At 35.0% G+C, this 22,070-nt stretch overlaps 1 protein-coding gene across 8 annotated transcripts in view; it reads left to right on the top strand.

Annotated features, from left to right (window-relative positions):
• The window catches only part of PTPRQ (protein tyrosine phosphatase receptor type Q), a 124,611-nt gene that overhangs the window by 69,206 nt on the left and 33,335 nt on the right, over positions 1–22,070 (top strand). For 7 of the 8 annotated variants that reach the window (XM_083859427.1, XM_083859426.1, XM_083859425.1 and 4 more), the window contains 8 exons: positions 4,724–5,056; positions 11,345–11,466; positions 15,052–15,238; positions 17,507–17,751; positions 18,352–18,418; positions 18,995–19,153; positions 20,343–20,565; positions 21,012–21,085. In XM_083859427.1, coding sequence (XP_083715553.1) covers positions 4,724–5,056; positions 11,345–11,466; positions 15,052–15,238; positions 17,507–17,751; positions 18,352–18,418; positions 18,995–19,153; positions 20,343–20,565; positions 21,012–21,085 — 1,410 coding nt within the window. The remainder of the gene's footprint in view (positions 1–4,723; positions 5,057–11,344; positions 11,467–15,051; positions 15,239–17,506; positions 17,752–18,351; positions 18,419–18,994; positions 19,154–20,342; positions 20,566–21,011; positions 21,086–22,070) is intronic. The other variant, XM_083859429.1, reaches the window with a different exon arrangement.

Raw genomic sequence — 22,070 nt, 5'->3', positions numbered from 1 at the left:
AGAGGCTCTTTTAAGACATGCACTCAGCTGTGCAATTTCCTTTAAAGCATGTCTGATAATGTCAGTCCCAAGTCATGGGAAAAATAGTCTACAGTTTTTTACATTTTTATGTTAGCAAAATAATTTGGGTCCTATTCATGATGTATTTATTCATACTGAGGAGGACTTTATATCATGATGAGTCCTCCTGAAGTTAGCATTCTATACTTGATTAGTATTTAGTATGATCAAGGTTATCAGCTTAACCCATGGAACTCATTTGTGCAACTAAGCTTTCAAAATTTAATAGAGATAATCAATACGGCATATTTCTTTTCTTTTCAATTATTTCTGTTTTCTGAAGACTTTTTTTGGTGTGTGCCCACTGCTGTCGGTTCTACTTTGTTCTTCACTTTCCTCCTATTGATGCTCTTAATACCGCCCAACAGACTTCTAGGCTGCCGCAATTCTTTTAATCCAAACTCCAGCTACAAGCAGCTGTTCTGTAGGCAGGCTTTTTTTTTATTAACTTTGTTAGGAACTATGCCATATCATATTACCCTCTTCTGTTCGCGGCCCGTGCAGCTGTAGTTGTTGCTTTCCACAAAAGTCTCCACAGAAAGCCATAACCTCTCTTCCTTCAGTAGATTTGTGTGTGTGTGTCCTTTGCTGCCCTTAGGTTATCTTTGCATTGTGAATAAGGTTTTTTCTACCACGTGTTTTTGTTAGTTTAAACCAGCTCTGTGGCTGAATTTCAACTTTATATGAATCTTTGTGCCGTGCTAGTGCTTTTTCTACCAAAAATTTCCTTTAATTTATGTTAGCAAATAAAAACTTAATGCCAGAGCAGTTCACCAGCTTTGGAAGGGCTGATTAGCATTGTACCCAGACAAGCATAGGGCCTAGATCTGCCAAACTAACTTCTGTTTAGGTGTTTAACTTTCTGTCAACTTTAGTGAGAGCTCAGGCATGTAAAAAAGCTTTAGGAGATTAAAATCCTATGTGAATCTGATATCAGTTACTTTTCATTGAAATTTAGGCATCATATGAACAACAGTAGATGAACCTGAAAATGCCTCATTCCTCTTCCAGTCCAGAAACTGAATTCACCAGTATTTCATGGTTAGCCTCTCTGCCACCTCCCTGGCTGGCTTTTAGAAGCTGAATTAGAAGCTATTAAATGGAAAATTAGGTAGAGTGCATTGCACCAAATGTTTCAGACTTAGAAAAACTCCCTACTCCCAGAGAGCAGTTGAATTATAGCAAAGATAATACAATAGGGGAAAACCGTGAGATATGTAATGAGACTTAAGGGATCCTATGTATGATTCTTGGGAAATTTAAACTTGGGATTAGTATGAGAATTCCCACAAGCTTATCAGAGCACAGTCCTCTGCAATTAGTATCTTACAATACCACAGTCACAACCTTTTTCATGCCTTTCTTTCAGTGCACCTTTCTGGAAATTTGGATTAATAATACAATTGCCATTAGTTACAAATCGAATTGTCAGTGTGTAAGAATCAATAATAAGTCTTTATACAGTTCCAATGTAACCTGAAATAATAATTGAAAAATATGTATTTTCTAGCTTCCGTAATTTTTAGTGTGAACAGTGATCACTTCATCATTGTTAAGTCATGTTTAGAAAATTTAGACAAGCTGCATGATTACTCTAGGAAGCATGGAATGGTTTGTTCAAATCAGTACCATCTGTGGACAGAAAAAGTTAGGGGAATTTTAGTCATTCTTGAGGAATGGAAATCTGATTCTCCATGCTAGAGTAATTGTAATCCTCTTTGTATCTGTAACCCAATAGCATAGCTGTCTTGAAATTGTCTCTGAACAGAATCACCAAGCCCAAGAGATACTGTGCCACTGGGTGTCACTGCTCTTCACGGTGGCCCTAGGACCAAACCTCTTTGATCTGCTCCAGTTTCAGGTCACATCTTTTCATTTGTTCTAATAAGTGATTACATTTATATTTGATTTGTGTATGTAAAGAAGTAGACAAAATTACCTTGATTTTAAACTGACTAACATTTAGGGCCCTGACTCAATTTAAAGGTCTGGTTTAAAGGTCTAGGCAATGACAGAGAAAATTTTACTCTGAATTCTGCTGACTGATCCTTGATTTTTAGGTTCAAAATATTTTGTTTATATGGATCTTCATAAACTGGAAAAATTACAACAAAAATAGTTATAAAAGCTTTTGTGTGAAAGAATAAATGCTGGTCTGATTGTCTGCTACCAGGATACCTGCAAGTTTATCTTTAAAAATGGTGGTTTTCATGTAGTGCTACTTACTGGGCTAATCACAGATGTTACCTTCAGCCTTGTGAAGATACTGTGTATGGGCACCCTCAGCAGTCAGTGGGGAAAAAGACAGATACAAAGAGAAACATTTCTCCACTCTCCATTCTTCCCCCACTTACAGTGAGTTTGTCTCTCCAAATACAAGAAAAGCTCATGGAGGCTGGATTTATTAGAATTTTGTTAGTCTGTGGAAGACCCCACAAATCAGAGCCACCATAATTTTGCCTGATATAATTTCTAGTTCTATGAAAGTCAAGTGTCCTTTTCTTCTTTACTACAAAATTTCTAACTCTCAGTTATTTTTGGTGTCATCATCCGTGTTGAAAATAAGGGAGCAAGGTACTCTGCTTAAGAAGGAAAGGCCATCATGGTGTAGAGACCATGGGCACTGCTCTTCCTGTATCTGTGATCAGCCTCTTTAAACTGCCTTGTTTTAGGTGCAGAGACTGCAGTTGTGCCAGACAGGGCTCAACCAGCTGCACATTTGAGCAAGTGAAGGTATATATTTCCACCTTCCTACTAACACCCAGCAAGTACCAGTTACTGTCTGCCTTATGGCAAACTCTAGTTTCTGTATTGGAATATAGCACAATAGTTAGTTTTCTATTTTATCCCACATTCTATCATTGTCATATTTGGGTTTGTAAGAGTTCATATTTTTTGCAGTATCTTAACAGATATTAATAGAGTTAGAAGGAGGAAAAATGCAAGTATTTTCTACTAACCATGTGACATTTCTCTGCCTTTATTTTCCATAAACTAGTAGTCAAACTTGGACATTTCTTGTAATTTACACAAATAGTACAGTTTATAGAATTTTTATGAAAATATTGCAGTGCTTTACTTTTTGTAAGTGAATAAACTAAGTATTACATCTCCCAATCTGAGCAATTAAGAATGGTACTGCATGTTTTGAGGTTTTTAACTATTTTCTGTACTTATCTTCATGCTAATAACAACAGAGAAAAGCAACTTTAATTTTGATAGCATGGAGTACAATGATGGAAGCTGTCTTTAGCAAAGGGCTTTTTTATATAATTCGCTCTTGTTCTGTGTCTGGTTAGTGTGTAGCAAGTAGGGGGCCTTTGGGACTGTTCCATGCTGTGATGTTGTGTACTTGTGTGTGAGAGCTCAGTGTAAGTACAGGGGAAGGCCCGTGGTTCTTTTTCCCTGCTGCAGACTCCGCCTGTTTTGGGTTCATTTGAAGGGATTTTAATTTCTCAACCTTTTCATCAGCACAGCTTTGTCTGATTCAGAATTTACATTCCTTGTAAAACATCCATATTTAGTGGAGAAGTTTCAGCTTATTATATAGTGATGATTTTAATAAACAAATTGTTGCAGACAAAAGCAAAGATCAGATATTCCCATAAGGCTGAAAGAAAAGAAAAAGGAGTGTTTTTTCTTTCTTCTCCAGTAATGTTGGCCTGAGATCCCTTTCTTCTTTATGTAAGCCTTGGGACTTCTTCAGTTTCAGTTTGAGGATGTATCGTGTGTTTTTCTTTTACCAGTGATACCTCTTCCCCCAAAGACTCTAAAGCACTTTTTAAAGCTATGTGCTCACAATGATTTCTGAGCTGATTTTTCTGCACAGTTTTTGCATAGAGAGTATTAGTATTACCTTACAGAGTCTTAGAGATAATATTAGCTTTCTCTATGACTATGTGATATAGCACAAAACCATATGTTGCCACTAGTCTGTGAAATCTGGGAGTACACTGCCAACTCAATATAGACTGAGTAAATGTGTGTACATGTATATATATGTACATATAGGTGCCGCTTCTGTCTCATGGACATGAATCTAACCTGCATTTAAATAAATGAAATAAAAGTTTGTGGAAAGTTTATTTTTTATCTTTTATTCAGCTCTTTCTCTTCGTGCTCTTGTAAAGCACTCTTCTTGTACTGCTAGACAAACGTATTGTGTGTACGAACACTCTTTATTCAGAAGGTGAAACAGGAGACTAATGAAACTTACCTCGATGTGTTGTTTGAGGATTTCATATGCTAGCAAGAGAGAGGGAGACACATGAGTATTTCTAAATGAGAGGTGAAGAATCCCAGTTAGAACCCACAGTAAAAGATGCTGTGGGTAGGCCAAAAATAACTCAGTGAAATATTCCGTCCATTAGTTGAGACATAGTCCCCAAAGTAGCAATAGAAACATCACACATCTCAAAGCTGGTCCTACATGCCACAGCTGAAAGAATTTTTCTTTATTTCAAAAACTATAGTAAATGTATGCCATCTAACAATGTGCGGTGTTATTTAGGCCATTGGAAATGTTGCTTATTAAATACATGAAGTTGAATCTCGGTCTTTAGATATGCTTATTTAAATATTTTTTCAACAGTGAATAAAAGTAGTATAGTTGCAATCACTTTTCTTTCAAATTAAGGTATCTTACAAGTATTTTTATCTGTAGTTCCTAGTGCTCCCAGGGATATTGTTTTTTCCAATGTGCAATCAACAAGTGTGACCTTGCATTGGAGATCACCAAAATCTATCCTTGGCTACTTTCAAAACTACAAGATTACCACACAGCTACAATCCATCCACTGCAGTGACTGGGAAGCTATAGAATGTATTGAATATGAGATGCATCAGTATTTATATGAAAATGTCATGGATGACTGGATAGAAGACACAGTGTATGGACTGAAAAAATACAGATGGTACAGATTTGCTGTTGCTGCCAGTACGAATGTTGGTTATGGCAGTTCTTCACCTTGGATTTCAACTCAAACCCTTCCTGGCTGTAAGTAAGGATGTCTGCCATGTCTCATAATGCTATAACAATGTGATGTTCATCTAAATACACAAGAATTCTTGGTAGTAGTTATTTCTTCAAGGACTTACAATACTGGTGAAGTCAACAAGGATTTATAGCAACTCTTGACCTATGATATCTATATTTATACATATTTTATATTACATAAATCATGTGGTAAATATACATTCCTAACACTGATAAATATTTCAATGTATTCTGTATACCCTTTTATATTTACTGCTTACTCAACAACAATTTTAATCCTCAGCTGTACTGCACGTGTAGACTTGGTAAGTCTGAATTTTTGCTTGAGTTGATATACCATTTTTCAATACAATTTCACCTGTGGGGTGTGCCAATGAAAAAAATATTTTTTTAATTCTTTGATTAAAAGTCTGTTCATTAACACTGTAAAACTTTCCTGAAATTCTGTTGTGTGTTTTTGGCAATGGAATTTAAGCAATAGTTTCTTTCGTAAACCATATCTACCTACAGAGTTTACTAATCAGAATAGCCATGTAACATGTACAGGATTGCTGTGACACATAGAACTCGCATGCCTCAGCTGAGGATTTAAGTTTCCAAGTAAGAGAAAAGGTAGTTTTCATAAATAAATATTTGAGAGAAGGGGACATGAAATATAAATTATTTAGGCAGTTGCCATGGGGATATATGGCCTTGCCTACCAGTTTGCGGCCATCCTAGGGTAGAGAATATCTGAGATTTGGCCTGTAGACTCTGTAGAACAAGTGAGAATCACCATGAGTTGCCTGACTTAATCATAGCTCTTTTCATCATTTCTCCTTACAAACTTATGATAATAGAGGTACCAAGCACTTAAACAGCTGTATACCAAAGACTACTCAGTGGTCCAGATGTTCACCTTGTCCCACTCATGTTTTTAAAATCATCTGATGTGAACACAGGAGGCTTTAGACATTGTGATAGTAAACATCATAACACCCTGATTTTTTATAAAGCTCAGAAGTAGTCCTTTTGATTGGGACTGGAATCAGCTGCAGAGTCATTCTCACATGCACTTTCTTCTGTGACTCTCATGGGGAAGCTCTGCCTGTAAATCAATGCAACATTTTAAATTAAGGAGAAGGAAAAAAAACTAACCCAGATGGAGCACAAAATAGATAATAGAAATTCTGCAACTCTTGAGGCAGAAGCTCTGGGGAGATTTCTTACTATTAAATTGATAGAACTCAGCTGCTGATGAATGCAAATACTTTTCAAAAAATTGTTGCTGAGTTTAAAAGTTAGGGATTTAAACTGGATGGAGAAGCAGATAATGAAAGCACATGTAATTGCATAAGTTTAGGATGCTTTTTATGATTTCCTCTTTTGACAGTGATGATTTGGATTAAGAGAGAGCTAGTTTCCTGTCCAGTCCCACTGAGAAGATGGTAGTTAAAAGTATAAACATCTCAATAGACTGCACAAGCCCTATGCCAATTCAGTGTCCCTCTCAGCAGCCGGTCCTTGGTGTGTTAGATAGTTTAAAAGTGGTGGAGTCAAAGGTATGAAAGTTCCACCAGTTCTTCCAGCCCAAGGGCTGAGGCTGCTGCCCTGTATCTGTGAGTTAAACTGATAACACATCAGGAGATAAGCTGCCTATAAAACACACCGCTGTGGAGTTGAAGAGGCATGGGCATTATTCCAAATGTCATGTCTGGGCATTCGTCTTTTTCCTGGGGGAATGGCAATCAGCTGAGGAGGAAAAAAAGATAAAGGTGACACAACACATCTGGGTAGCCAGCTGGCAGCTCTGTCATGCTTCAGCAGTGCTGGGAGCCTCCATGAGCAGTGGCTGATCTTTAGCAAGTCCAGGTTTCTAGGTACCTCATACTTTTGAAAGCCTAGTTTTTAGAATTATTGTTTAAAATGCCCTTTTGCAAAAGATACAACCTGTTTAAGGAAATATAAATTCAGAATGCACCAAGCAGATTTGGCAATGGGCAGCCTTGCAAAGTGTATGCAGAAAACAGGTGTTGATCTCCCTCTCCTTGCCCTCATGGACAGGGCCAAGCATCCTCTGGATTAGCCTGCTGATACCCAGCCAATATACATGGTCTGTTAGGGCTTAAGAGTACTTAGCTGCTATGTAAAATACCCTGAGTACTTAGCCCATAAAATCAATGGGAGCTGTGTTTGCACATTTGAGGGCAGAAGTTAGGCAGTGTTTTACTTAATTTTCAGGAGTTGCCTCTGTAAGACCTTGCCTCTACCAAAGGTAAAGTTATCTTTGTTGTAAAATAATAGTAAAAGGTTTTTTTCTTCATAATTCATTGGATTCTCAGAAATTTGTGTTTCTCTCAATCTTAGAGAAAATATTAAGCTATCATATTCAGGAGGTTATTTATTATCATATTCAGGAGGAGCATTTAAGGTGAAAACTGTTAGACTCATTGCCCAGAATATAAAGAGAATAAACCTCAAGAGCAGCAAAAATTACATTAAAAAAATACCAATTTTTTTTACAAGTTCTGAGGATTTGATTGTTGTGCTAAAGCTGACATACCTAATAATTCTGACTATCCAGTGAATAAGGTGAGGATCTTAGCTGTTTATTTCAGTTGTTCATTATAAAGACAAATGTAAGGCCACAGGAATTATTTTCAAGATTCTTTAACTCATTTGCAAGTTTCAGACAAAAATTATGGCAGTGTTCTGTACTGAGAGTGGTTATACAGTTACTTCATGAAAATAATATGGATTGTTAGTACAGCCCAGTTCTCACATCACACAGATAAACTATTCAACCTTCTGTCTTCCAGATTATCCTCACAGGAATTGTCTAACTCTCCCATAAAGCAGAGTGATGGCACCATTATTACTTAGCTGATTGATTGCCCAAGAGCCAAATCTATTCTACAAAATTAAATATTTTCATCGTAACTTAGATTTATATAGTTACCAGCACAGAAGATCACAATGTTGTGTCACAGTAAGGGAAAGGGCAAAAAATGTTTTACTTAGCTATGGAAATTTTGTTCCCTCACACCTGCACTCATCCCAATTTTCACTATTACATTTATGAGAATAAGATTGGCTGAACTTAGGTTTTCTGAGAGAAAAATAATCGTGGAGGGTCAGTGTTAGATGGAAAACAAATAACAGTGAGATCACTGGCCTCATTTTGGATCTCATACAGTTACACAATGCAGTGCTTTTTGGTAAACAGCCAAGTCTCCTAATGCCAGGGTATACTGAGGTACAAAGGAAAATCCCAGATGTTCAAATGTCCCATGAAGGCTAGGACATAGAAGTGTGGGGCAGAGCGTGCCTTCTCTTTTCAGTACCTTTCAGTGCCTTCTTTCCCCATCCCTGCTGATACCCAGTTGCTTGGTACTATTAAAGAAATGTTTCTGTGTGATGAAAAGTAATGAATTTCATGTCTAGTTATGTGTACTTTGTTCTGGAAAGCTTTGCCTGGGAGAACTTGTTTTTTCGTTGTTTGTTAAGTTTCCAAAAGCAAACATTTGAAAATAATTATGTAGTAATATAAGATGTAACTGTTTAAAATTATGTAAAAATAACCTAGATAATTAAAAATTAAATAACTGAAGCACACACTTAATTTTTGCTAGGAAAGGGAAAAAAGGAGCTGATCCTAAACAAGCTGGCAAGCATGAATTTCTGTTAGAAAACTGGAGTATTCAGTCTTATTTTTGAGGATTATACAAAATGATGGGCTACCCAGACTTATCTTCAAACTAACTCACTTAACTGCTGCCTTAGCATCAGGACACAGATGGATGGGAAAGATGACCCTGACCTCCATAAGACCCACATTCCTGTGCAAGGATAGAAGCATGATAATCAGGAAATGATGGTTATTAGTTACAGAAAATGCATTATTGTGAAAACCAGGAGAAAAGTGCTTATGAGAGGAAGTGATTGGATTATAGGGGAATGAGAGAATAAGACTAGGTCGTTTCTCCAGAGTAAATTGCTGTGATTTATAAGAGAAAGGGGGTAGTGATATCACGGCTTCATATTGACCAGATTCATTTCACAAACAAACCTAAATCAGAATGCGGCAGTTATCCACTGAATCAAACATAGTTTTAAAAAAGATGTTTTTTGTAAGACATGAGACATGTCAGATACTTTCTATGTTGTGGTTTTCTCCCCAATGATACATGCTATTTCAGAAAAATTTCCTACATTTCGTTATGATTTGGTTAATGTCTGGAATTTTACTTTTCATAATGAAAATAAACCAGATATTAATGTTCAGACATACTTTAGATAAGTAACTTAAATATAGCATACTCAATCAGAAATTTCTTTCAAATATCTACAAATACATTGAGTATAAACTGTATATGGAAATCAACCATACAAGTAACTGCAGACTGGATAATTTGTAGATAAGATTATGCTTTAAAATTATTTCACATCATCTAATGCATAACTGCAGAGTCCGTTATTTCTATAAGAAAACAATGGAAAATTGTCTTCGGAAACTTGGTTGGTTTGAAAACTAAGGCTCAAGAAGCTATACATATGTAATTTTATACTGTTACTCAGAAATTTCATCTTGCAAAAAGCCAATATAATATTTATTGCCATAGTTACTGGAAGCATTGCTTAGTGTTTGGTAACAAGCCTGACATGCATTACCTGAAAAATAAAATTTGTGCTTATTCTAATTTTCAGGGAACTTGCTTGCCCTTGTATTTTGTTTTATCTGTTGTAGCTTCCCACTTGACAGCCAGCCTTCTCTGAGCACTCTGCTCTTTTATCAGCCCTCATATGCACTCACAGTTCATTCAGTTACACTCTTCAGTTGTTCCATGCTATTCAATATTTTTGGAGACTGCTTCCAATGATTGAATTTGATCCTGCCTATAAAGTCTTGTATATTCCTGCTAATCCCGGCACAGGAATCTAATTCCTATATCCAACGCCTTAAACTCATCATAGCACCTTATCTAATCCCAAATATTTCTGTTTTGTTCTGCAACAATGGTGCCAAATTTTCACCTCCACAGTGCAAAATTTTTATTTTCCTCATTAATCTTCCACACACAACTGCAGCAGCTACATACTTCATTCTGTGCTCTTTTCCTTTTCCTACTCTGTGTTCTTCCTGAAGAAGAACAGTAGACTTGTATACCCTCCAGTTTTTTCTTCCTAAGTAGCCTTGTATATCCTCTAATTTTTTTTCCTCATTTATCCCTCTTACCTAATGATTAATGGTGGCAAACTACGTATTCATGTGTTAATCTTGTTTGAGAAAAGAGACTGCATGTCCTGATTAGCATAGGCGGCTTTAATAATTTTTTATAATACACTGGTAACTGACATGTAGATTTTTGTGGTAGATTGGAAAGAAGACAGCATGAAGTCAAGTTCTGGAAATATGTTGTTTTTTAACAGGCTATTTAGTAATACTTATTACAGTTGTCTTTTTTTGTAGTAATAGATCCAAAAACAAGGCACCCTGGAGCCAAGTTCTGTGATTATCTATGAATCTGTTGACATTCTATTCCAAATTTTATTTTCCTGAAATTTAAATAATTATTTTGAAAAAATAATAGCATTTACTGAGAATTGCTGAGTTGTTATTAAGATTTCATTAGATTTTTACTCATTAATAAGAATTAACAAGGTTAATTCACATATCACCTCAACAAATGGAAATTTTAGAGAAATCTCATTTCTTAATGTGAATATTCTTGCCCTCTTTCAATTCTTATCACTTCTTTTGTTTGGGTTTTCTGTAGTTTCTCAACAAATTAAGAATAAATTGAAAAGCAATGTAGAAAATTATTTCTACTTTTACTTTCTGATACTGCTGGGATTTTTTTCTAGCATGGAGAATATGATGTCTTTTCACATTTTCTTGTTCTTTGAATGATTCATTTGACATAAACAAATATATTATACATTTTTAATTGTATAAATATTCACCTATATTTTTCTATTGTCATGTGAATTACTTATAAAAAACTTTAATTAAATAAGCCTATAATCTCAATTTAAGTTGAAGTCGTAGGCAGTCCATACTCTAGAAAAATTGTCGTTGCAATGAAAGATGTATTTCTAAATCACATGGTGTATCTTACATATGAAAAAAAGAGAAATATAGTTATATATATAGTATATAGTTATTTAAGTAGTGTGTAATCTTAGTTGTGTGACAAAGTTTTATTTTCAAATGTGTACTGGCCATTAAAATTATACTGGGGTTGGTTTTTTTTGTTTTTTTTTTTACTTCCTTGGCCATGATTCACATACAGATTTTTTTTCCTACAGCTCCAGAAGGTCCTCCAGAAAATGTGACTGTTTTAGCTACATCTCCTCACAGTATTAATGTCAGCTGGAGTGAACCTGCCGTCATTACAGGACCAATGAGCTACCTCATAGATGTTACTTCAGTAAGGCAACTCTGTTTTACTCTTAGTGGTTATAGAGATGTTTGGAGATATCAATACCACAGCAGATGTTCTTAAGGAAATTGCAGGACAGACATAACTGGATTGAAAACCATATGATTGTGTGTATTTCCACATAAATTCCACATAAGATTTAATTGTTCATTTATTAGTTTATTAATGGGAGATAAATTAATTGCTTCATATTAAAAAAGCATGTGCTAGTAAGAGGTCTTGGAGGGAAAAAACATGTATCTATAAATGTACACAGGAAAACAGTAGTTGAGTTTTGTGGAAGTGGACCTCTTTTTAACCATAATGAGTTTTTCTTCTTCAAAGGAAGGAAAAGTTCATCACAGTGATTTTACAAACCAAAGTGGAGAGCCTAGCAAAAGGAAATTACTTGTACAAAGTTACATGGCACCAGAGGGCAAATTTTAAAGTCAAACTAGATTTCCCACTTTGCACTTGATGCTCTGTCCATCAGATCAATTGTATTTTGGTAGTACAGTAATAACACTTCTTTCTCCTTGATGTATATAACCAAAAAAAAACTGATGTAAGAGAAAAACTCTAGTGGCTTTTCTCTTTTCATCCTCTATTGCACTTACAAAACTCTTTAAAACCACCATTAATAAACCCCATTTCCTGCCCTGTGGCAAGATAGGCATCTTTCTAAGTTCAAGCACATGAGCTGTAGGATGTAGGTTCCGTGTTCTGCCAGGAATTACATAGACAGGGCTATAAGTGAAGACAGGAAGTAGTTTACCAGACATTACCTAGGAAAAGTTGCTGTTTGCAGTTTCAAAAATTTTGAATCAGTCTGTTAGGTAGTGGGAAAAAAATTAAAGTCTACTTCAAAGTATTTAAGGCCTTTAAACAGAAAGTTTTCTGAGAAGAAAGTCTATTTATGTATATTTAATTTTGCTGAATCTGTCATAATAATTATAGATCTGCTAATATATTAGTGTTGAGATATTTCTGCAGTTAAAACATCTAAGGAGATCAGTAAAAAAACCCAAGTATTTTTAAGCTACTCAGAGAAGTTATAAGAGAGTAATGTGTAGTCCTGTAAGTTTCTCCTAAGTTCATTGAACAGCATGTAGAGTGAAATCTGCTCATTTCTGAATGTGCTTACTGCAGCAGTAAAATGGCAGGATGAAAGATGTACAAGGGCAGGACTTGCAGGGGTGATTGCTTGGCCCAACGGGTAGGTTACTAAAAACTACACAGCAAGTTTTATTTCCTCTCTAATAAAGTTAGAGAAGACTTCTTCCTTATGAAAAATTCCTCTCATGTTTGACTAAACCACAATCTAGTGCATCAGTAGGAAAACATTTCATGATTTTTATAAAACTTAAAAATTCAGTTTTCAAAGCTTGATTTTTTGTGGTTTAATATTTCATCAATTTGCATTGAAACAATTTCCTCTCTTTCTGATAATTTCAAAATTATAAATTATATAATCTCAATCTACACTTTGAAAATATTATAAATACCTTATAAGTTATAATAAAACTTGCCAGAATTTGAAAGGAATTTAAAAACTGTTTCAGATCTTCAGTTTGGAAGACCAGTTTTGTTTTTACAAAGTGATTTTTTGGTGGGTTTTTTTTTTTTTTTCCGAGTATATTTCAGATAACCAGCTTTATATTTATGGACTCCTTGTAATTAGATGTTGTTGGACTAATGATCAGTAACTACAGGTGCCAGTTCTGTAGAACTTTAGTAGACAAATCTATTCCTTCTTAAAAACCATAAAAGCACAATCTTTTTCAGTGAATTTTTTAGTAATATATTTAATTGTCCCAGTGGGGAATTTTTGTGAAGATTCCAAATTCCACAAACTTCCAGTATGTATAACTTTACTCATTTTTATTCTCAACTGAGTATCTTTAACTATTTATAAAAGTGGCATCATTGAACAGAATAATTCAGGACTCCTCCATTATAAACTCAAAGTCATTAGTTACTATTCATAACTGAATGTATTAGGAGTCTGCTTAAATTACTAGGATGCCCCTTGCTGTTTTAAAGATCAGAAAAGCTAAAAACTAATTATTTTTCGAAGCCATGTTTTAGTTTGTCTTACTGTCTACTATAATTAGAAGTACTTCTGAATAAAATATTCCTGGAAATGGGTAAGGAAAATGGAAGTTAACCATTAAACTCCATAAAGAATAGAAATAGATTTAATGATGTAGTGCTATGATTGTACTTGAGCTGTTACATAAATATTTATTTGCCAGATTTTTGATAGTCAGAAAAAAGAAAATGTTTTAGTTCTTAATGGCCATCCCAGGAAATGAATGTCTGTTGAATTCATCAGAAAGTTTAGTTCAGGTTAATTCTCAGTGGGGATATATGCCTATCTGTCAAACAAATGGTATGCTTGAGCTATTCTAATGTTTTATCAGCTGCATTTAATACAGGTTTTTTTCAGTGGGAAAACTACTGTATGGCTACCTAATTCTCTTTTCAAATTACACTGAAAAAACAATAATAAAAACATTATTAACTGAAGCAGTGGGAATATACATAAATACAGTTTTGGAAATGATATTTCAAACATCAGAAAAGCATCCAGTTTTTTCCTTTTTCTTGTTTTTGATGCTACCATTAGAAGTGATTAATTGGAGATAAAGTCCAACACTGGAAATTTTTCTGCAGGACTACAGATTATTTGAGATGTAAGGGTGAGAGGTATCCACAATGTATCCACAATCCAACCCGTAGCCTGCTCTAACACAGAGACAAGTGTACCTAAAGTATTCTTCCAAAATTATTCATTGTTTTTTCATATAATATCCAGTGCTGAAAATTGCCAGCCACCCTCAATAGATTATTTTTGTTTATAACTAAATCATTAGTCATGGTTTTAGTTATGTTTTTAGGTATATCATTGCAGATTGTACAATTTTTAATTCTAGCTGGTTTTTGTGTAAGTAAAATTTCTATTTGTATTTTTGTGAACATTGCAAACAGTGGGTTATTTTCAATTCATTAACAGCCTTTTTCATATTTTAAAATTTTTAATAGGTCTCCTATAATCCTCCCTTTTTTAGATTGAATCTTAAAGCTTTCCAGCTTTCGGAGTGGGAGAACTAATCCTTCCCAACTCTCTCATAAAAAATAATTTCTATTAACATATTCAAAGAAGAAAACACTTTTTGCTGTTGTATCAACATTATTTATTGCTGCCCAAATTTCTGATTGTATTCCAAACAATCTCCTGCTATATAGTTGCTCATCTTCTGGATCTTTGCCTAGTTTGATGTCTATTTCAGGTCAGTATGATTGCCCTGGCCAAATTGTTTCACGTTTGCTTGGTGTGAGACAGCACCAACCAAGAGCCCATTCCCTTAACCACAAACTACATGAGGGGCCAGAAAGGCAACACATGGGTTAGATGGGAGTGCATTCCCCAGCATGGCTTTATGCTCTTGGTGTCCAGAGACTTCTTGTGAATGCTTCTATAAAACTAGTTAGGAAAGTAGAAGAATAACAGTTAAATTGGATGTTCAAATAATAATTTCCTTATTTTGCTGTTTCAAGCCTTGTAACAACTTATTTTATTTTTTTTAATAGGTGGATAATGACAACTATAAAGCTCAGTTTTTGAAGGAAAATGAAGAGGACAAAGTCTTAGAAATTTCTGATTTGAAAGCATTTACGAGGTATTCTGTAGTGATCATCGCCTTTACGGGGGATGTTAATGCTGCACTCTTAGAAGGCAAGGCTAGTTCCCCAGTAATTGTCTCCACTTTTGAAGCAGGTTTGTAGTTTTTTTCTACTTTATACAGATTGAAAATCACAGTTTTTCTTTAATTTGACAAATACATGAGGACTTTGAACATGAAGTGGGCTTTTAATGCAGATTTATCCTCATGATATTTTTTCTTTAATATTTAAAAAGGTGTCAGACAACAAAAAAGGGATGGTTATAAATACTGAGATTTACCTTTAGTTATGCTGGGTTGCTACCTTGCTCCATGTAAAATTTAGATATGTGGAACACAGCCAACTAGATTACTTCTATAGCCAATGAAGAGAGAGGTTCTATCTATACATTAGCATGTTTATATGAGATACCTGTCTTAGGCAGGGATGACTCTCTTGTGGAGGTACCTGTTAAGAGACTATGGGAGACTCTGTACAACATCCTTGGTTTGGTGCAAAATTTAAACTTAAAAAATTAGGTGAAGTGAATCCTACATTTACAAATGGTATCTGTGCAGACCTGAGGACATTATCTGTGTGCTCTCAGTGGGAGGAAGTTGCTAGTGAAGGCCAATAGGAAATTCTTGTTTGAGTCAGCTGTTCCACAGATTCTAAACAATCTGGAGAATGAACTAGATATTAAGGTGATAAAAGTAGATGTTGTTGTTAAATAAGTCAGAGAAGTAAAACTGAGAAATGAGACATTACAGAAAAGTAGATAACATTTGCATTTCTAAGAAAACTATAAATAGTACAAAAATATAAATATGTACATGGGGAAAATACAGTCCTAACTTTACATACACAGATCATGGTTATGTTCTGTCTACTGTCTTTGCTGGTTTTGAATTGTTTTCCATTGTTTAAAAAAACAAACAAGCAAAACAGTAAAAATACTTTCTCAAGAGTTATGAAAGTTCTGTTTCATTCAAACTAATTATCACCTATACATAAAGCATAATTATATTATCTCTAGTGAGGTCTGCTGCAGAACAGCTTTTTTAGTTACATATTCAGGTTAATGTCAGATTCAAATATACTACACAATGACTTTATTTATCATATATCTTTCCTTTGATGTATGAAAATCCAAGGTCCCTACTGATATGATACAATATGTATATATGCATGTGTATATATATGTGTATGTGTGTATGTGTATATGTATCCCCAGTGCTTTAAATAAGTTAAATTCTAAAGATTTCATTACTTATTTCTATCCCTGGAAGATGCTCTTTTGCTGTGGAAAAAGATTAAACTATATGGTAGCTGAGTCTATTCTGGGACAGGCAGCATCCTGTGGTACCTTTTCTGGAAGCCCTTTTCCTTATGTAAATATGTGATACATTAGGAGGTCAGTAACTTTAGAGAGGAACAGTTTTTTTTTTTCATCTCATCTAGTTTCATCTGGTTTGTACAGCTTAGCTTAAGGCTTAGTTAGGACCAGTTGACACAGACTTCCTCCGGAGAAGCCTCAGTAAGCATTTGTTATGGTATGGTATAAAAATCCTGGGAAATAGGACAACTGCATCTAAATCCTCAGCCAAGGGAATGTGTTTACCTTCCGTCGTTTGATTTCACTATTTAGAGGTCACGCTACATACTTGTCTGCTCAGGTAGAGCAATAAATATTTAGCTGCCTGGAAAGAATGTTACAGCCTTTCCCTTCAGATAGGGACATTGGGAAAATGATTTATACCTTTGCTGTCTTGAGAATAAGCTACTGGAATCAGCATTTGACAAGGAACTGCCTCCAGGAAAAATGCATGTTGTGCTTGTGTCTGGGCATCAGTTAGTGGAAAAAATTTTCTTAAAGATTTAGTTATGATAAGCAGAGACTCTTAGGAGCACAGTAGCTTGTTTATATGTTGGGGGGAAGCTTGCTGTTAACAGAGGAATACTCTGCTGTTTTTAGAAAGGAATGCTCACTGACTCTTGCTTCTTGCTTGTCAGCCTGTGCAAGGATTTGTCTACCCCAGATGTGTTTCAAGGTATAATGATGTTTTCAGGCTTTTTGAGTAGATAAAGAAACAAACAAAAAAAAAAAAATTCTGAGAAGAGACTACTGACTGTTATCATTATTTTAAAAATTTGTGGCATTCAGTCCCATCATTAAGAAAAGGATTTCAGTAGATATTTGACATTGTATTGTGCTTATGAATATGTGCATATGCATTAAGTATTTGAGAATTCTTAATAAAAAACAGAAAATATCAGTGAAATAATACTGACATTTAAAAAATATAATTTAAATTTTTCAGGTTTTACTCTAATAGTAGTAGTAGTAAACTGATTAAGTGGGTCATTGAAATATTTATTTCAGTGCCTGAAGACCCACCTAACAACATAACTTTTCAGAAGATACCAGATGAAGTAACAAAATTCCAAGTAACGTTTGTGCCACCATCTGAACCAAATGGAAATATTCAAGTGTACCAGGCTATGGTTTACAATGAAGATGACCCTGCTGCCATCCAGATCCACAACCTTAGTGTAATTGAAAAAAAAGATCAGTCAGTCACTGCCATGATAGAAGGACTAAAAGGAGGACATACCTATAATGTCAGCGTAAGAACTGATACATTTTTTGGGGGAGGATATTTTTTTTCTTTGATATATATGTGAGATTATTTTTAAGCTTTGGCTGAATATAAGATTTTCATGCCAAGAATGTTAGCTGGGGTGCAAGGAGAGGCAAGTCTGAGGAATAAGGGAGGCAATGAACAGGATAGAATGAGTGGGAGCACGATGTATCACTAGTCTGCATGATCAGTTCATGTGCTTAGCAAAGCAATTTGTGACACATAGTCACAAGCACAAGACTAAATTTCTCTCTTAATTGGCATTGCTCTCTGGACGTGAAAGGTCCAGTTCTGGAAGGGGAGCTTGTATGTGCATAAAATACTTTCAGATAGTCAGAGACTGGGACATGAGAGGAGGAAAGATCCTTCTTTAAATGAGCTTGCTTACTCCTTTTTTAAGACCTACATTATAAGCAATGAAGTGTTACCACACTTAGAATTTCAAAGCAATATAAAGTAAGTTCTAGCCTGGTGTGAATGACAAAAGGATTATTTTGGCAGTCATTGTTGCTACAGATATATCCAGGATTGGCCAATATGAATCTATTACAATACTCATTAAAACAAATCTTTGGTGTTTTTTAAGGTGTATGCAATTAATGGTGCTGGTGCAGGGCCAAAAATTCAATTGAAAATAACCATGGATATCAAAGGTATGTCCCATAAAGTATGCTGTATCTAAAATCTCTATAAATTCTGAAGAAATTGTTATGAGTACACAGCTGTGTGCCTTGAGCTATTATTTAGAAGCCGCGTAATGTAGGAACAGCAATTTATCATTGATCTCCTTGAATTGTAGTGTTCAGTTTTGCTGATCATTTGCTATTTGTGTCAGAATCATGCTGTAAGCACATGCAGACTCACTGAAGTAATCATATCAAGTTCACTGTTTTAGTTACCATTAGCAAACAGCTTAGAATATGACATAGGAATAGCTAAGTATGCAGTACCACAGTTGTCAAAATAGACAAAGTAATTGATTTATATTAATTGAAAAATTAAAACTCATTCATTTTATTGTTTTTCCTTTTAATTGAAAATTATATATATAGGCATTTATCAAAATATAGCTTTTGGAAGCTTAAGACAATAAGTAGAAGAACATTGAGTTATCCCTGAAAATATGCTGGAGATTTTTTTTGCATAACTCAGCTGTGTGCCTGAACAATGTACCTGCAGTGAAAATGTTGTAAAACAGAACCCTGTGGTATATCTTTGCTTAAAAACAGAACCACCAAGGCCCAAAAAGAAACCAGCACCAGTTTATGATACCAATGGAGCATTACTCGTCACAGCTACAACAATTACAATCAGAATGCCAATATGTTATTACAGTGATGATCATGGCCCTATCAAGAAGATACAAGTTCTTGTTGCGGAAGCTGGAGGTAGAATTTAACAAGTTCCCTTGAAAATTGTTTTCAGGTTCAGGCTGTCTGTCTTTTTCATTTGGGTTTTGTTGGGTTTTGGTAATTTCATTTCAGAAGACAGACGACAAAGTCACTTCTGCTATGGCAACAGCCCTAAGGGCACACAATAACTGTGGGCTGGGTACCGGATTCTGGGAATGCTTTCCAGTGAAGTGTCTTCCATGCTGCTTGAAGCCACCAATATTATCCCTAATTTTATCACTATAGTTCTTTATTTTCTGTTTCCTTGGAAAATGTCTCAACATTTGTGAGTATAAATGAAGGTGAAACTTTGGGGGTTTGTCAAGGTTATTTTTCTGTTGCTATTAGTGCTGCCTGTAAAAGAATGCAGCCACGTGCAGTTGATATTTCCATTTCATTACGGGGGCAGCAGGAGTTATATAAATCCCTTTTGTAGACTGTGGGTAGGAATGTTTATTCCCTTGTATGGGCTGATGAACATTTACTTGTATGAACAGCTCTAGGAAACCTTTTGAGTAATTGGTCACCAATGCGAGTGGGAGTTTTATGATAGGACATCATATGGTCAGGCTTACTTTATCTAAGAAGCATAAACTCCAAGTATTTAAATACCTTATTTTACTTGGTTTCAAAGTATAGCAGTAAAGTATGCACCTTGAGTGAACTCACCTTAAGTGTCTCGCCTTTTGCTGAATTTTGCATTTTAGCACTAATCCTAATGACATTTACTTCATAGCTATTGCTGTGATGATTCTCTTGAACTGAAACATAAAAAATACCACACTAAGCAACATTGTGAAGATCTTTCTCATGAGCTGCTGGGTAGCATGCATGCATGGAAATCTAGTAATTTGATTTATGAAACAATCCTTACTGTATTCAGACTAAGGAGTTTTTGCTGGCTTTGCTAGCTAGCCATGCTCAGCTTCAAAGTCAAGTGTCTTGCACAAGTAATTTACTCTGCAGGCAGAACTGCTGTGTGAAATTGCCCCTCAAGTTTTGTAGATGTGATTTAGTTGGCTTACTCAGAGTTAACAAAACATGAATGGTGTGGATAGTAAGGAAATTTGGGTTAAGGGCACCAAGAGCATGCTAAGCTCTTAAAAAATAATTTCCTATGTAACTTCTTTAATTGCAGTCTGGTTAGAATGTAATTTGTACCTATTATTTCTTCTCTTGACAATAGCTCAGCATGATGGGAATGTTACCAAGTGGTATGATGCCTACTTCAACAGACCAAGGCCATATTTTACAAATGAAGGCTTTCCAAACCCACCATGCACAGAAGGAAAAGAAGATCTGAGTGGGAGAGAAGAGATATATGTCATAGGTGCTGATACTACATGTCTGATACCAGGCAGTCACGACAAAATATGTAATGGCCCACTGAAACCAAGAAAACAGTATCTGTAAGTACATTCATCTCCATGTTTGTCCAATAGGAAGATTAAAGTCCAAGACAGATTTATGCAAACATTCAAAATATATAGTTAAATTAGAAAAGGAGGAGGTTGAACTGATCATCATAAGTATCTAATTTTTTTGGTTTTGGCTGAGCATAGATATGGGAGACGAATTTTTTACAAAAATTTTCAAGCAAAAGAAGACACTTACTGAGTTCTTAAATTAAATAAATCCAAATTCAAGATAAGTAATTCACATCAGGATTTTTTATACATTTAAGATTTTGACGCTGAGTTCTTGATGTCTGTCATAATGTCACTTTTGCAGGTGAATAATGATTTTAAATTATATTATACTAAACTTATTTTTAGTTTGTAAGTGAGACCATATTTAATAAAATGCACATAAACTTTATTTCATTAGTTTTCCTGTTTGTTTTTTTTTTTTTCAGATTTAAGTTCAGAGCAACTAATATTAAAGGGCAGTTTACAGATTCTGACTATTCTGACCCTGTCAAAACATTGGGTAAGAAGACTGTAATTTGCTATTTAAAAGATGTGTAGATGTGGCACTTAGGGACAGGATTTAGTGGTGGCCTTGGCCGTGCTGGGTTAGCAGTAGGACTTGATGATCCTAAAGTCCTTTTCCAACCTAAATCATTCTATGATTATGTTCCAGTGATCTTAATGGCAGGTCATCTGAGGGCATGACCCTTTAGCCCCTTCATCCTTTAGATATAGACAAAGCTCCATATGAATTAATAAATAAATAAATAAATTAATTAATTAATAAATAAATAAATATTGTCTAATAGAATCCATCTGGTTCTAAAGTCACTAGCCAATAGACCAACAGTTATTTGGCCTGAAATCAAGCATAAATCCTTTGTGGCCATGTTGACATACCCCCAAAATTGGGAATGACATCTCTTGTAGCAGATTGCAGTAAGTTCTGTAAGTTCCTTTAATATATTTGTAAGTCAAAAACACTTAGCTAAGCTTTAGCCCTGACTGTCTGAAAATGGATATCAAGACAACTGGATGAGTACCCAGAAGAATTTTAGTGAGCACATATTTTTCATTTGGCATTCTTCTTCTGTGATATGAGCTCCCTTATTCATCTAATGAATTTTAGGAATTTGTTACATGATCTGATACTGAAGACCCTGAAATGCTAATTCACTACCTGAATATTCTAAAAGGATCTGGCACTATTTCTCCAGCCCAGAACACTATGGAAAGTGCAACATAAAAGTTGTCTTTATATGTTCTGAGTTTTAAAGGTTTTAGCAAATAAAGCAAATATTTTTCCCAGTAAGGGAAATAAAGTGTGTCCAATCAGGGAAAAAAAATCTGGAAATGAGTCCAACTATATCTAGTCCTCTGGGCAATTTTCTCCTTTCTAACAGAAAAATCTGCAATATTTAGTGGCAGGCAGATAGTGTAATTTGTTGCCTTACATATTTTTACTGGAAGCTTGTGACATTTGTTAACTTGTACACAATAAATAA

The sequence above is a fragment of the Zosterops lateralis genome (assembly GCF_965231275.1).
Source record: "Zosterops lateralis genome assembly, chromosome: 4".
Taxonomy (NCBI): Eukaryota; Metazoa; Chordata; class Aves; order Passeriformes; family Zosteropidae; genus Zosterops; species Zosterops lateralis.
Note: the sequence above shows the minus strand (reverse complement) of the source record. Positions and strands in the feature narration are given on the sequence as shown.